The sequence below is a fragment of the Homalodisca vitripennis genome, unplaced genomic scaffold (assembly GCF_021130785.1).
Source record: "Homalodisca vitripennis isolate AUS2020 unplaced genomic scaffold, UT_GWSS_2.1 ScUCBcl_4295;HRSCAF=10391, whole genome shotgun sequence".
Taxonomy (NCBI): Eukaryota; Metazoa; Arthropoda; class Insecta; order Hemiptera; family Cicadellidae; genus Homalodisca; species Homalodisca vitripennis.
The window spans coordinates 23,606-39,161 of record NW_025780453.1 but is presented as its reverse complement, the minus strand read 5'-3'; the positions used below and the strand labels follow the sequence as shown (position 1 = coordinate 39,161).

The window sequence follows — 15,556 nt, the reverse complement described above, 5'->3', positions numbered from 1 at the left end:
GTGTAATTAAGATTTTCAACTTTATTGCTTTCAAAATAATTATGTTAAAAGGATAAAATAAGTCATCGATTTCATCACACTAATGACGCTCAGTTATAATTTTAACATTTTCCAACTGATCCCTCCAAATGAAAAATGGATTTTAATATACAGTAATAAAAGAAAAGATTACATGGAATGGTTTACAACATTTATCTGGTTCTATTTCGGAGTCAACTCCAAGTTATACGATCTTTGTAACTATTTTATTTATTTCTTTAGTGTACTGTAAACTGATGTGATTTATTCTACAAAAGATGAGATGAATTAAAGCAGAAAGTACAAGTGTACTGTGAATATACACGTCCTCTTCAAACTTCGAGCGCTATAACCTCCTCTGATTTAACATCGAAGAAATGTTTGGTTGCAGGATTTGCAAGATGTTACTAATCCTTAAAGTTCCTAAAACATTTCTTGGAACCTGGCAAATTAAAAACATTCCTCAATTGAGTACTCATAAATTTGCAGTTTATAAGTCGCTAGTATAAAAATCTTTTGACTAATCAGTTTTAAATTTAATTTTAATTGGCTTCCATCAGGCTAACTCACGTGCTGGCCAATCTCACGATCAAAAACAAAGAATTAATATATACAAGAAGCCGAGGGGGTAATTTGGGAACTAAATTTCATAATCCCCAACATATTGCTACCAGTTTTCATTAAACTGGCTTTAACTTTTGGCAAGGCTCGTGAGTGAAACAATCTTAATACTCTTGTAAACTTCCATCGTTAACTCAAAGACTGCAGACTGGGCTCACCCCTCGCTATTAAACTTTTTCGCCTGACGTCAATTTTAGCAGTGTAAGTTATAATAGTTAGCTGAGCGTTAGCGAAGCATATCTCTCGAATTCTGAATAATTTCCTTTCTGTTTATTTGTCTATCTACATGTCAATATGTCTGCATGATATCGCAATAATATATACACCATAACATTTACATGAACCTAAATTTATATAAAAGTAATATCGAGTTTCATGACGATGCATGTCACTCAAAGGGAATAGGTATCTTATATTGATATGGAAAACTTCATGGAAAGTTTCAAGTCTAACGCAAAGACATTAATTCATGTAAATACTGTAAGGATTTACCATTTTTATCTTCAACGCTTGTTGCTTTAGCATAGTTACAGTTTGCCTGATTAAAAAGCGGTCTTCCTCGTGAGATACCTTTGATCATAATATACACAAAAAATATATAAAATCTTTACAACACCCAAATTTGGCTGATCCAACATTTATAGGAATGCCTGACTATATTTAACATGGTGGTTTTGATTATCAACTGGTTCGTCGCTTTTTAACATTTTAGTTATATATATTTTCTGCCAACCTAACATTGTCAAGGAACTTTACAAAACATCGGTGTATATGTTGGCCTAACCTTTTTAAATTTTTAGTTCCTCTATCCTTGTGAATGCATAATATCTTAATAATAAAATAAGAGTTTCAGCCACTATTTATTGCATTGAAAATAGATGTTTTGTACTAAGTTTGATCTATTGAAGTAGTGAATGTGTCTGCAGGACTCTGATGACCCGTACTCGGAACATATCCTGCTGTTGGCCCTCCATCAGGTCTCTAGCCTCGCACCAGGCCACTCTAAACACGACACAGCAGCCAGACAATATCTGTTCTCTGCCTGGCTCTTCTGCCATTTTGACCCAGACTTCTACTAGATGTACGTCAGATTCTACTCCTCCCAGCAGATCGCGAGCAACAAGTAAGTGTTTTAATTGTTCGTAGGAGAGTATTTATAAATCTATATTAACATCGTGATTCAATCATATCTAATTCACTTGCTATGATAAGTTGTTTAGTGATTATTTACAAGACTGTTCTTAAGAGAACCTTGTGCTTTTCCAGATCATCGCTAAACTCACAAATGGACAGATCAGATTTTGAAGAAGCAATTCGTATTTTAGAGAATACGACCGAGTTTGTGAACCTAATAAAAAACTACCAGAACCATCTCATAGCTAACATTAGGTAAGTTGGAAAATCAAAATCTGTGAAGATAATGAGGCTCATGGTGATGACAATAATGGATTGAGATTGATAATGATAAATGTTTTCTCAAATTATGTTGTTCCTAGGTTTGGACAATTAAAACCATAAGACGCCCTTCATCTCGACCTCCCTCAAACATTACATGGCTGACGATCAATTTACTTCTTATACAACAACCCTCTATCGACTTTAATATAAGCCAGGTTGTGTAGTTGTACATCTTAGTTCCTTTAATAAATATCTTTAAATAGTTTATTTCACCCTGAATCAGTATTAACTAAAAATTATACATCTGCACTATATAATTAAAGTGAAACTAACCTAATGAATAAAATTTCCAATATTTACGTGAATGGGATCAATTATAAATATCGTAGAAATGTGTTACTGATTTTATTCATATCATCATAACTAACGCAAAATCTCTGTAATAATTTATCAATAAAAGTAATTCCATGTTCTTTTTATCTGAAACAAATCTTATTGTATAGTTTTATAAATTTCCGTTTTTAATGTGTTTACTTACCCTTTTATGCAAAGAATGAGTGTATTCTAGTTCTAGCAGGAATTTTATTTGTATAACATTCCTTTCAGAATTTCTTTTAAGCGATCACGTTAAATAGTTTCATTGAACACAATGTGGTTCTTGAAAAATTCTATGTGTACAGGAATATTAATAGTAGTTAGAAACACATTATACATAGGCTTATATTCGGATATTTTGTATTTATTTCGAAAAACTAAACCGTAGTTAAAATATAAATGGAAGGTAGTGTACGAATTTTACCATCCATAAATAGAGGTCTGCAAGAAGAACTAGTAGGTTATAGCAGTTTTTTGAGCTTTAAAATAAAATGAATTGTGTTTTATATCCCTAATAGGATCTTTGTAAGCACGAAAGGGTATAGTTAACCACAATAAGCAGTTAATATAAAGTCAGGATTTAAATATTTTGGCAACTGTCGTAAAATAGAGATTATATAACTTTATGTTGTTTAACTTCATGTTGTTTTCGATACCTACACGTTTAATAACGTTTTATGTGAATAAGAGAAAATTACAGAATTGCAGATCTCCAATGGCAAGTTCCTTTTGAACATTGATGTTACTTATTTTATTATCAACAACAACAATTGAGTTTGCTAAAACCATTGAAAAAGTGAATTAGGTTCTATAATGGATTTCATTTCAAGTTCTAGCTGATATTTTACATAAAGTGGGAGGAATAAATCTTCAAATAAGGAGACTTTTGAGTCATATACATAGAGCGATAAAGATAGGTAATTTATAAAGAGGGAAAATAGGCCCGAGAACTTAACCCTGTCGAATACCTTGACAGATCTCAAGAACATTTTCCAACAGCTTCAAAGTATACTCGAAATTGATTCCCTTGACATAGTGGCATATTATGCTTGCAGTGGCTCGAGGAAAACTTCCACATGGAATTTTCAGCTAGCAAGGGTATATTTTGAATTCTTACTATTTACTTGGATTTTATAATTCCCCCAACAAAAACGATAACACAGCGAGCATCCTTATGGGTGCCATTACACATTTATTTCTTCCATAAGAAGAACCAATAACATGGTATGAAGAACATCTTAGTAACCTTGAGTATCAGCTTAAGCCTATTTATTGAGCGAAATTAAATTCGTACATTGTTAAAGAAGTTTTGTTCAAAGTCAGTAAATGAAAGTGGCACGTACCCAGATGCTTAGAGTATAAGTAAACATAGGTGGTTCAGTTGAAGCTTTTTCCATCATACTCCTCATGTTGATACCCATACAATACAAAGTACTACATACTCTGATTGCCTGCTAAAATTTAACCTAGTGGTGCCTAATTGGAGACGGGGACTGGGCAATAGCCTGTAATGCTCTTGCTAATCCTGTTGAAGCTTGCATGCTCTTCAAAACCCCGGTCTCATACTTGGTACTTTGGTATTGAATACCACATAAGCCATAAAATTCTTATCTAATATTTTGATCTTCAACTAGAATATATCCAAGTGGTACGCCATCAGATACCGGGATTTGACACTGACAAATATTTAATCTCATTAAAATGATCACCATAGTGCTCCTGTTGGTGCATACCACCCAAACGTACTCTAACATTACAAACTGCCGCTAGCTTAGGTCTAAGAGGTATTGCATCAAAGAGAATTTGGCAATTATCATAAATTTATTCGTAGTGAACTTTGTGACGCTTTATTTATAGTATCCTGGTATTGCAGACCACCCAACACAACACTGATACTCTGTTCTCTAGCCTGCAGTTGTCCAAGTGGCGTTCCGCCAGTTTTCGGGACCGGACGCTGACAGTTTCCCTCCTCTCTGTGATCCTCCTGGTGTCTGTGATTATCGTCTCGTTGGTGGTTCATGCTACCCACACTATACAGACGTATGCCAACACCCTGGTCCGCCGCACCGTTCAACTGCGAACGGAGAAGCGGAAGAGCGACTGTCTTCTCAGCCAAATGCTGCCCCTGCCTGTCATACGGCAACTGAAGCAACACAAGCAAGTGAGTGAGTTGCCATTTTTTGTAATTCACTATAGAAGAATAAGTACACAAGACTTTACTGCGTCCATTATGCGGGTTATGACAACAGATTTGATATAACCCATAAATTTCAAACTGTCAAAATAATCATAATAGCGTCTGGTCTTTGTTATCCTTGAGTTGAAGCGCAACGTTTAGGAGCTATAATAATAGCGGCGACTATTTTCACATCCGCCACTTCCAAATTGGATCGAATTTTCAAAGCGTAAGGGAGGCATTTGGCCACAATTTTAACTATTTTGTTCTCAGGTGTATATATTATACTTTATTCCAGCAAATGAACTGGAATAATAATTCCCAGAGTAATCGACAGTCTTAGAAGGTAATCATTCCATTACAAACAAAGTTATCTTAAAATATATTTCACAGTTTTATTCTTAAGAATAGAGCAGTTCAAAATAGTGTACCACATAACCTTCAAAAATTCAGAAAAAATCAGAGTTACAAAATTTAAGATGGCTGCATCTATCATCATAGCTTGTAAAAGTAGCGTCCTTTGTTTAAAGAAACCTGTTAAAAGTCGCCATTATGATTCAAACTAAATTAAATAGTTTATTCTTAGAAAAATTTAAAATATACACATTAATATATTTATTATATTAAAAATATATTATTACGTTAAAAATTTTGTGTTTAAAATAAATTTCTAATTTAATTATTTGAGAAAGATTTCTTCCATCTTTGAGTTTTTAGGGGTCTAACTGTTTTCATTGCACAGTTGGAAAACTTGGTATTCAAGTTTTCCTTGCACTGTTGAATAATGCGACGTTCAAATATTTCAATAATTGTAGAAAACTATGAAAACTATTCTGAAATCTATATTTTAAACTTGTGATGTTTAATTGGGGAAAATGTTAAATATTAGAGAGTAAATTTATATTCTCGTATGCTTTTCTGTAGTATACAAAATTTTGTCGATGTATATTCTACAGTATTATCATTATTCATTTTTAAAGTAGATATCTGATATGAATGATAACACTATAATAAGAATGTTTCCTTATGGAGATCAACCTTAAAACTTTGTTCCACTAGTCATGCCTGGCTGGTGCAGGTTGTAGCTGAGAACTTCGAGAGTGTTACGGTGTACTTCAGTGACATCGTAGGCTTCACGAGGATCTCTGCCAAGAGCTCCCCTATGGAGGTTGACAACATGCTCAACAATCTGTACCGCCTTTTTGACTCCCGCATCCAAAAGTACGACGTCTACAAGGTGGAGACCATCGGAGACTCATACATGGTTGTCAGCGGGCTGCCGCAGAAGAATGGTACGTGTGTGTATTGTAATGATTCCTGCATGGTCAACAATGGAAAAACAAAAGCCGTGCTTTATTATTTAGTGAATGATTTAATTAGGGCATTGACAGTGTCCTCTCTATCTCTGTTGATATGTCACCTAATATTATTTTGTTGATACAACAACACATTTAACCGATCTATACCATATTGTGTGATACTGAAATCAGAAGTAGGACAGAGGCTTCGACCTATCCTGATTCAAACAACATTACCACTTTTAAATGGTGTAATGCTAAAAACTATATTGAGGAATTTTATGGAACGGTATGAAAAAAGGAAGAAATCTTTTTCCACATACTAAGCCGTTTGCGAAGAACGGTTTGTAGCGTTTACGATGGATATTGTAAGACAGCTGAGTCAAAAGTGGCTGCTGCTTGGATGGTTGACGGCTAAGGGATCCTTTTCTTACGCACAGCCCGTCTAACTGGCCAATAGCGGTGGTTCGGAAGTCATCTTTAAACCGTTGGTCCCCAGGTTAAGAGTCAGAGAAGATTCTACTTAAACTTACACCTCGTCTCGTGAAATAAGATATCCTTTAAGTTTTACATTTTTACTAACGCGAAAAATGCAAAGCAACGAAAAAATTTGTTTCTGGCTTGAAAGGATACTAAACTATTTGGATTTTGCTGATAAAATCCTGGTAATTTCTTCGTTTTGCTTTCTGGACTAAATGACTAGAAATCTTGAGGTCCTCTATATCTGTACTGATCTCATCCAGAAAAATCTAAGTCTAAAATATTATTCAAGACGATGGACGTGCGGCCAACGGCTTTTTTATTTTTAGTAGTATAATTTGTGTTACAAATTTAATTAGGTTATTTAATTATTTTTTGTGATTCTTTTTATATTTTTATAAGATTATAAAATGTGAAACAATTAAAAATTAAACTGATATTGAGCTAATCAGTATCTTGTAAACTAGCCTTGTCAGATAACTTATCTTTCACTAAACATCTGATACCAACAGTATGCGCAGCGAAATGCCAGTTAGTTGTAACAACCTCCGAACAGTAGAATAAAAATTTCCTCCAAACAATGATAAACAAAACGAATATTTATAAATCGTTTGACGAAAACCGCGTAGTACAAAATGAGTGTTATTTACGAAATTAGTACAAATTGAATTTTGTTTCATTAAGTAAACAAATAATTCGTTGGTTTTTTTTAATTGATCCGAACCCTACACCTCTTACTTGTTTGTCTTAAAAATTGTATTATTGTAATATTTAAGAACTAGAAGAAATATTATGAAGGTTTCATGGAAAAATTATATTTTTAGAGTTTTATTATAAGACTAATAAGATACCTGTAACAGCTTATTGAGCGCAGCAAGCTAACGACGTAACCAATAACTAACTTATCCACATTGGTTTACAGGTCTTGTGTTGGTATGATATTTAATCTTTGCTGTACTTCTTATAGTTTCCAGGATCCTTTCAGTGTGCATAAGATTTGAAAACAGAGTATTAAACATTTTCGATTATGGTGGTTTTTTATTTAGGCTAATAATCTGAGAAAATAAAAAATGCCACATAAGTGTGATTGCAATAGGCCAAATTCTATTAAACCTACTTAAAATAAACTACTGATTGATAACGTTTACTGGGCATTGTTTTCCACTGTAATAGACTCGTATAGGAGGAATATAGCTTAAAAATTGTCACCCAAATAAGATTCTTTGGATCGGAATATAGTTTCAGAATGAAAGTAGATTGAGTCGGATATACAAATACATGAAATCTAAAAAGTTACTATAGTAAATAAACACTTATAAATATAAATGAGGTGTTTCCCTTAAGTTCTGTTCCAGGCAACAAGCACGCTGCAGAGGTTGCCACGATGTCACTGGACCTGTTGTTTAGTCTGGAACACTTCCGGATTCCTCACCGACCTCATGAGTCCCTGGAAGTCCGGGTGGGACTCAACACTGGACCTTGTGTCGCCGGCATCGTAGGTACCACCATGCCGCGCTACTGTCTCTTCGGCGACACTGTCAACACTGCTTCTCGTATGGAATCCACAGGGGAAGGTAAACTTTGACAATAGTTAACTTCTTAAATCAGAAGCCTTTTAATTTTTGTGGACTTTAGATTTATAGATTTCATATTGTATATTTTATGTTCATAATATCTAGTTTTTAATAATTTAAACTACCTAATATATATTGGTACAATCAGTAGTTTTATCCTTAAACATTTTGTATGTAATGTTTTCTCCATAGAGATTATTGATTTTAAAACAATGAGTATACCCAAATACTAATAAAAACAAAACACAACAAATTGAGACAAATCCTCACACCATTAATGAGCCAATTAATCATAAAAAAATTTACCATTTCCAATTCTAGTTTTATACTGTCAAAAATTGTCGGGCGTATTTCTCAAAGAACATTTTTATATAAACTAGGCTTAAAACTATCATGTATATTACCTTTTAGGTTACTATCACTTATATATTTTCCATATAATTTATGTTTTACACCTACTGAAGTTAAAAAATTACTCTATTAAAAAAAGATAATTAAGAAATCGCTAGAGCAGTATTTTAAAGTAAAATGAGTAAGGTTTTAGGTTTAGATATATATGTTTATATATGTATATAATATATAACGAAATAGGAATGAACGGGTGCCTTCGACCTGGGCATACTGCTCTCTTTGAGATAGATAAGAACCACTGTAATGACATGCTATCCAACCCAAGGTCCCTCAGACAATCCAAAAGGTGTGGATGACTCACCCAGTCGAATGCTTCGTTTGATCCATCAGTCTTGATCCCAGCGTTCCCTACACTACTACATTTAAACGTGTGACGAGGAGAGCAACAAGCACGTGTCGATTATGAAGCAAAATCAGTGAATTATTTTGAGAGGGTGGGCAATTGACGAGCAAACTGGAGAGACTTCTATCAAGGATCACTATGGCTCACGCTCCTCCGTACCCAATTATACCGGTAGGGGTAGGTTGTATTGTTTCGACCAATTAGGGACAATATGGGCGGTCACCTGATCATACAGCAATAATCTAACTATTTGTAGCCATCTCGTTTCTCTCATTCAGAATAATATATAAATCAACACAAGTAAAACTATTAATCTTGGATTGAATTGAATATTTTTGCCGTAGTGCAGGAGTATTATAAATATTATATAAGTAAAGATTTAATCTGCACCATGTCATTAGGCATGTCTACTTTGTTTTGTTTTGTTTTTTTATGTTTCCACAAATCAAGCAATGTTCCATTAAGCAAATGACCTATTACTGACCTATGTTGCAGCAATGAAGATCCACATGACCAGCGAGACCAAAGATTACCTGGAATTGGAGGGCGGCTTCTACATGGAGTTGAGAGGTCAGATGGAGATCAAGGTGGGGGATCTACTTTAGTATCTGAGAATATGGTATCAAATATTAAAAGTAATTGTGAGTTTTTTCTGTTTCGTACTCAGATAGCCATTATCTAATACAATATACATATCTTGGTAAAAGTTATGATAAAAATATTATTAAATATTTAATTAACAATAATATTAAATATAAACCATGTTAAAACACTTTTAAATCGGTTGCATCGTAGAACATTGCAAAGACCTAACGTATTTTAAAAGCGGATTGCCTTTAATAAATCCGTCTACATCGCAATACTTCTTAAACTAGTTGATTAGGTTTATACAGGGGTTTTTAGAGGCTGGCACACCTTCAGAAATTTGTAGAAACATACGTAGAAGACAAATAGTCCATTCAATCATAATATATCTTATCTAGCTTCATGTGTAGACTGTGTGTTTTATTGTCAATCTGTCCATTATATTCATATTTAAATTATAAAATTTAATATTGTTCTTTAATTTTTTTTTATTTTAGTAATTTAGTTTGGAAAACTTTTAACAGCCGTTAGTTCAAAAATAAAAATTACGTTATGTTTTGCTTTTACATGTTTCAGTAGATTAAAATAAGTTTTATATTGTTCGTATCAAAAATCTTATAAGATGTAATTTTGTATTAAAACGCATGTCGACTTTATGTTTATGTGAAAGTTTTTGCTTTTGATGTCTCTCGTATTATTTCCTGATGTCCTTTCGAACTCTTACTAAACACTATGCATACGCAAAAACGTTTAACAACAGAATAATATGAAACAATTACAGAACCCGATTGCTGCTATAAGAGTCAATGAGTTTTAGAGGCTACTGAAGAATATTTCTATACATTTCTGGCTAACCGCTGGTTTGAAAACCTTCAAATTCCTCAGTGACGTCTTGTTGCAGGGCAAGGGTATCATGAACACATACTGGCTGACGGGAAAAGAGGGAGGCGTTGGCTCGAGCACCGAGATCGAGTTCACCGAAGACTGCACCTACATCCCAGAGTTCCTGCAGATCATCGGTACTCCGACTCCACAAGACGACGAGCTGCTGCCGCCATAGTATCAGGATGTTCGGTGTCTGGACGGCAGCCTCCTCGCCCCCAACACCGACATAGAGATGTGTGAGCGCAGATTCTCATTGTTCTCTCAGAAAATTAATATTTTCGGTAACCATTGAATACGACGGTCTACTGTCCTCTGTCATCGCTTCAGAATGAATCAAGTTGCTGCTGAATAGGAAAGTTTTACTTTGCCAACAACTTTAAATGGCAAATTTCTAGCCAATAATGGTATAAGTCCATTCAACAATTAGGAAAGCGTCTATAGTGTTGGTGATAGTGATAAATGGTGTTTTAATAACGGTATTAAATAACATTCTTTTATAAACCATAGATTTGTAACATGCATTGGTTTTCTGAGATTCCGAGATAATAAATGAGGGCTTCTAGTGAGGAAAGAATAAATATGAATACAATTTTTACATGAGCAAATGGATGAAGTATGATATAATTAATTGATAGAAACACTCTTACGTATACGTTCACTACAATTAAAAAAGCTCATTTCGTTACTAAACGTATATGTTATTAGCGATAACTTTCCGCTTTGCCAAACTGTCTTCCCTCTATGCATTTTCTCTTTTAAGCAGGCTGCAACGTTCCTATTGTAATGAATGAAAGTTGTGTTGCAAGGCCTTTAACACAAAATGAACACTGAAATATGGATTGTCATGTCTTCTAGGCGAAATAAATAATTATCCATATGATAGGAGTCCAAAGTAAAACTGAAGTATACAAAGCACGAAATCAAATCACGTGCTCTGGGACCTATTATTTTATAGCATATCAGTAAGTACTACGATTACGGGGAGACGATACTACCCACAACACGAGTGTAGTACACATGAACTCGTCCAACGAGTAGAAAACTTTCGAAACTAAAAAGCGTCTTAATTTTGATTTAAATGTTCTTTCAGAATTTTCAAATCGAATGCCGTTCGAAATTTTATTCAGTATGGAGACACCCTGAGAGAGTAGGGCTATAGTTGCCAACCTGTGAGGTACTGTTCTGTACACATGTTTTATCCGGTGTTGTAATCCGTGTACACCCACCTTGTATCGGGTGGCTTTTAATGTTAAATAAAAGTGCATATTTCTTAACGTACAGATCCTCCAGTGTTAGCAATCCTAGTTTCCGAAAGCCATTACGGCACTGCTTCATAAATTTATCGTTGTCAATAATCAGTATGTGTTTTTCTGAAGAAATTATATACGATTGAAATTAGCCTGTGAGCAGCTACCCCACAAAACAATGCAATATTGCAGATGGCATTGAATCAGACCGTATAAAGCTATAAGCAATACCTCCTTTGGACAATGTTCAGAAAGTAATCTAAGCAAGTATTCCTAATGACACCTTTTTACTAACTATACCAACATGAACGTTACTAGTCCCCATCAGCTCGTTATTAACGGCATTCCGAGAAATTTTGTGAAGCCGGCTTCTTCAATAGTATGGTCTATTATTGTAGTCTGACGGCTAAAATTCAGAGCGGCACTTCCTCCAAATACCATGAAGTTTGGTTTTTAGGGAGTTACTTTAAGATTTTTATCTTCAAAGTATTCAATGTAAGTGTTATTTCCTTCAAATTAATAAATAATAATTTGCTAAATTTCATTGGAATTGAAACAGAGTCGTGGACAATTTTTTTCAATTCTAATGAGAGAATTCAAATCATTTACATGCTTCAGCAATAAGATAGGGCTGAGAATCGATCCCTGAGGACTTCGTATCTCAAAAGTTGACTATACGAGAAATCGCTCCAATGACTTGAACTTATTGTTCTAGGAGGATATTATGACAAAACAATCGAAATCCTTGAACAAGGCTATAAAAACACGTAATGTCATATTGTGCTTATCTAATTTGCTCATAATCATTTCCAATAAGTGGAGGATTGCGTCAACAATTGATTTTTATTTTTGGACAATTGAGCTATGAACAACATTTCGTGCGAACGACCATTCTGCGCATGAAAATTTACTTAAAAACTTTACTTGACTCTGGCAGGATTGGTATTGGTCTATAATTGTTTGGTTGTTGTAAATCTCCTTTTTTAGAAATAGGAATCACTTTTGCAACCTTGAGAGAATATGGAAAGATGCCGGTTTAAATGAAAGATTGATTGATTGAGTGAAGGGGACACGATATCATTGTGGAGTCTTTTCAGAAGCCATGTTGACACACCGTTATTATCCAATGATTTCTTTGAACTCAGATCGCAACTAACCTTAAAGACCTCCTGCTTAGTTACTTGACTCAGGAACATCAAGTTGGCGGATTTTACTGCGCAGGAGCCGCTATTAGCAAGTGTATTAAGGATTAAACCATTAGGATTCAAAGGCTTAGTTGTACTATTTGCTTGATATCTTAAACGCCATGCTGATTACCATACGTGCGCCTTTATATTTTGTAAAATCGGCCACCGGTATTATAACGTGGAGTGGGACACAAGGCCATTTGCAAGTAGCAAGAAGGAAATGTGTTACCTGTAGAAGGTTATATGAAGGTTTACTCCACTAAAACAAGGCTATAATTAAAAAGAACTATTTACTTTTATTATGGTCCATAACTTAAAAATGGCCTCCCTAGTATTGTACCTGATACATGTCACAGTATTAAAACTATATAATTTTGTTGCAATTATTTTATTTTTGTATTTTTGTCCGCAGTAGATACCTTCTTACCTTAGCCACCATTGGTTGTGTATATTGGTAGACGTTAGTTCATTGTTGGTAATTTAATACCACTATTTTCATACTATTTTCATTCTATTGTTGTGTCAAATGTACTGTCAAGTACTAATGTAGTATTTCACATGCAAAAAATAACTGATCTTACTTCCGATGTGTTCCTAGTTTCTGAGTAAAATTACTTACCTGAGGTCATAATTTAGTTGCAATACGTATTAAAAATCGTCAATCCAAAATGAATGCTTTTGATATTAATTTCATGTTTCCAGAGACGAAAATAAGACTACTATAACTTTAAATTTTCATCAAAATGCTGCAAAGTTTATTTGTTTTAATATCGGTTATCAACTAGAATTAATCTTTCGTCCTTGTAAATACTTATACATAGTAGTAAAATCATTTATCTTTTTATAATATTACTATTTAAAATAGTGTTTAAGAACCTGATTTCGATTAAATGCTGTATCTGTGATATTTGTATTGATTTTTACCATTATTTTTATAATCAATTATGTCATATAAGTACAGTATACTATAATTTTATAAGTTAAGAGATAAGCCATTTCTTGATAGCTATAATAGTTTACGTGATTGTTGATCTCCTATTCAGCTCTAATGTAGCTGTTGCTGAGTAGTGATTTAGAATTTTTACAATGTAAAGTTATCAAGTGTTAGAGATTTAATTATAATTTCAGTATGAGACTCTGAAAAATAAAATTATGATCTAGGATCTTTGTATTATTGGAAGTATTACACCAGTGCTTATTACAGCTAATAGATTAATCCTTGATATTGTTCCTGTTAGAAATAAAAATACAATCAAACGGAATTATTTTACAAAATAACACGTAACTTCAATTACCTAATGGTCTAATAGACAATATACAGTGTCAAACTTCATAAACAACGCAGATTTATAATAGAAAATAATTTCAGTGAAAGTATGAATTACATCGAAAACAACGTCATTGCATTTCAGGCGCTTCTACTTTATTGTACAAAAAACCCAGTATCGTTCTATTTACCAGTGTTAATTGAAGTCCAATTATGAGTCTTGCGCCTAATATGAGACCCCTTTACTACCTCCACCATGTGCTGCTATCTTTTTGAAACCAATGTAAACTGTGGTATGTCATGTCACTTGTCATATGTGAGTTTTTGATACTCGGCAGTAGTGAAAAGACCTCACATTTTACTGCATTAGAACATTGGTCTACTTTAAAAACTAATATTCCCTTCTTTTTGTGCAAACATTATGGGAGGTATCCCATTTTAAAGTCAACAGTTATTACACATCCAAACACTCTTTAGTTTTTGAAGCAATATACATATTTTTTAAACTTTTAACCAATGGTATAAACAAATTTGATATTTTTTCGAAAAACTTGTAAAATATAAAACAATTTATAGCAGTTTGGATCGTATTAGTCGTGTTTTAAAAATTAGCCTCTCATATGTTTATCCCTGGAAGTAAATTCCTAAAAGTATTTTAAGTTTAACAGCTGTGATTTGGGTTAGAAAAAGTTTAGTCAGTGTAAAGCCGACTTCTAATAAACGGAACATTTCAGCGTTTAACATTTTATTACTTTTATACAGTTTTCAGTCCTTACAATTTTTTCGGTTTTTAATTTCTTTCACGATCGCATTTGGCTGTAAAATGCGTTCTACTAATAGCATTTGGTATCTTAATCAGCCACATGAAGTTTTGAAATTTAGTTGAAAATGACATAATATATTTGTTACGAAAGCCTGCACAATATCACAGTATGTCACAATAGAAAGTCTATTACGAGAAAGGGTTTCATTTAAGGATCGTGGGTTACTCGTTCCTTAATTCAACTGCAAGGGGGCATCCTTCTTTTAATCTTTTTTTGGATAAAAACAATAAATAAACGCACCAAAGAAGCACATGCACTTGTTGTTACCTGTTATTTCAGTGGTAACTGCTACTCATACTAGATATGTTTAAGTCCTTTGAACGTGTGAATCTTATCTTTCAGAACTTGTGATCTAGAGCTGACTATTTCTAGTATACCAGTTCAGTGGCGTTACTAAGGGAGAAAAAGAAGGGATAAAACCCCTATCCAAACACAGCCCTTAAAATTAAAGAAATATATAATTATAACAAGATTACAAATTATTTGAATTACAACTGTAAAATGTTTTAATTTAATTTATGTAAATGTTATTTTCTAGGTTTTATCACAAATTCTTCGGTGTGGTGTGCACTTTAATCAGGCTCATCCCCCTAAAAATATTTCCTAGTTACGCCTCTGAGCTGGTCTGTATTAATGGCTGGTTCACTGGGGGGATGGACAGTCATACAATATTATTGTGTGAGATAAGTTTCCTTTCCTCAACCAGATCCTCTAACCTTTATCATTCATCCTCTTGAACACCGTATGGCTCATCAATATGTAAACCAGTAGAATGATTAAAAATTCCGGGATTTTTTAATTCTTTACCAGACATCAGAAAGTGAGCAAAAAAGTTTACAATGAACATTATAGCGTATCAATTTTAAT

The 15,556-nt window shown here is 33.7% G+C and overlaps 1 protein-coding gene across 1 annotated transcript; it reads left to right on the top strand.

Annotated features, from left to right (window-relative positions):
- Positions 1-1,718: 1,718 nt before the first annotated feature.
- On the top strand, positions 1,719-10,769 carry LOC124372910 (atrial natriuretic peptide receptor 1-like). Its single transcript, XM_046831320.1, has 7 exons — positions 1,719-1,762; positions 1,906-2,028; positions 4,270-4,573; positions 5,667-5,880; positions 7,722-7,940; positions 9,190-9,281; positions 10,181-10,769. The coding sequence occupies exons 1-7, from the start codon at positions 1,719-1,721 to the stop codon at positions 10,337-10,339; spliced, it is 1,155 nt and encodes a 384-aa protein (XP_046687276.1). The 3' UTR covers positions 10,340-10,769.
- The last annotated feature ends 4,787 nt before the right edge of the window (positions 10,770-15,556 follow it).

Excerpts from the sequence above, each read along its gene's own strand:
- LOC124372910 (XM_046831320.1), top strand. The coding sequence starts at position 1,719 with ATGTACGTCAGATTCTACTCCTCCCAGCAGATCGCGAGCAACAA. Across the intron at positions 2,029-4,269 it reads CATCTCATAGCTAACATTAG|TATCCTGGTATTGCAGACCA; the intron begins GTAAGTTGGAAA and ends CTTTATTTATAG. Across the intron at positions 4,574-5,666 it reads AACTGAAGCAACACAAGCAA|GTTGTAGCTGAGAACTTCGA; the intron begins GTGAGTGAGTTG and ends TGGCTGGTGCAG.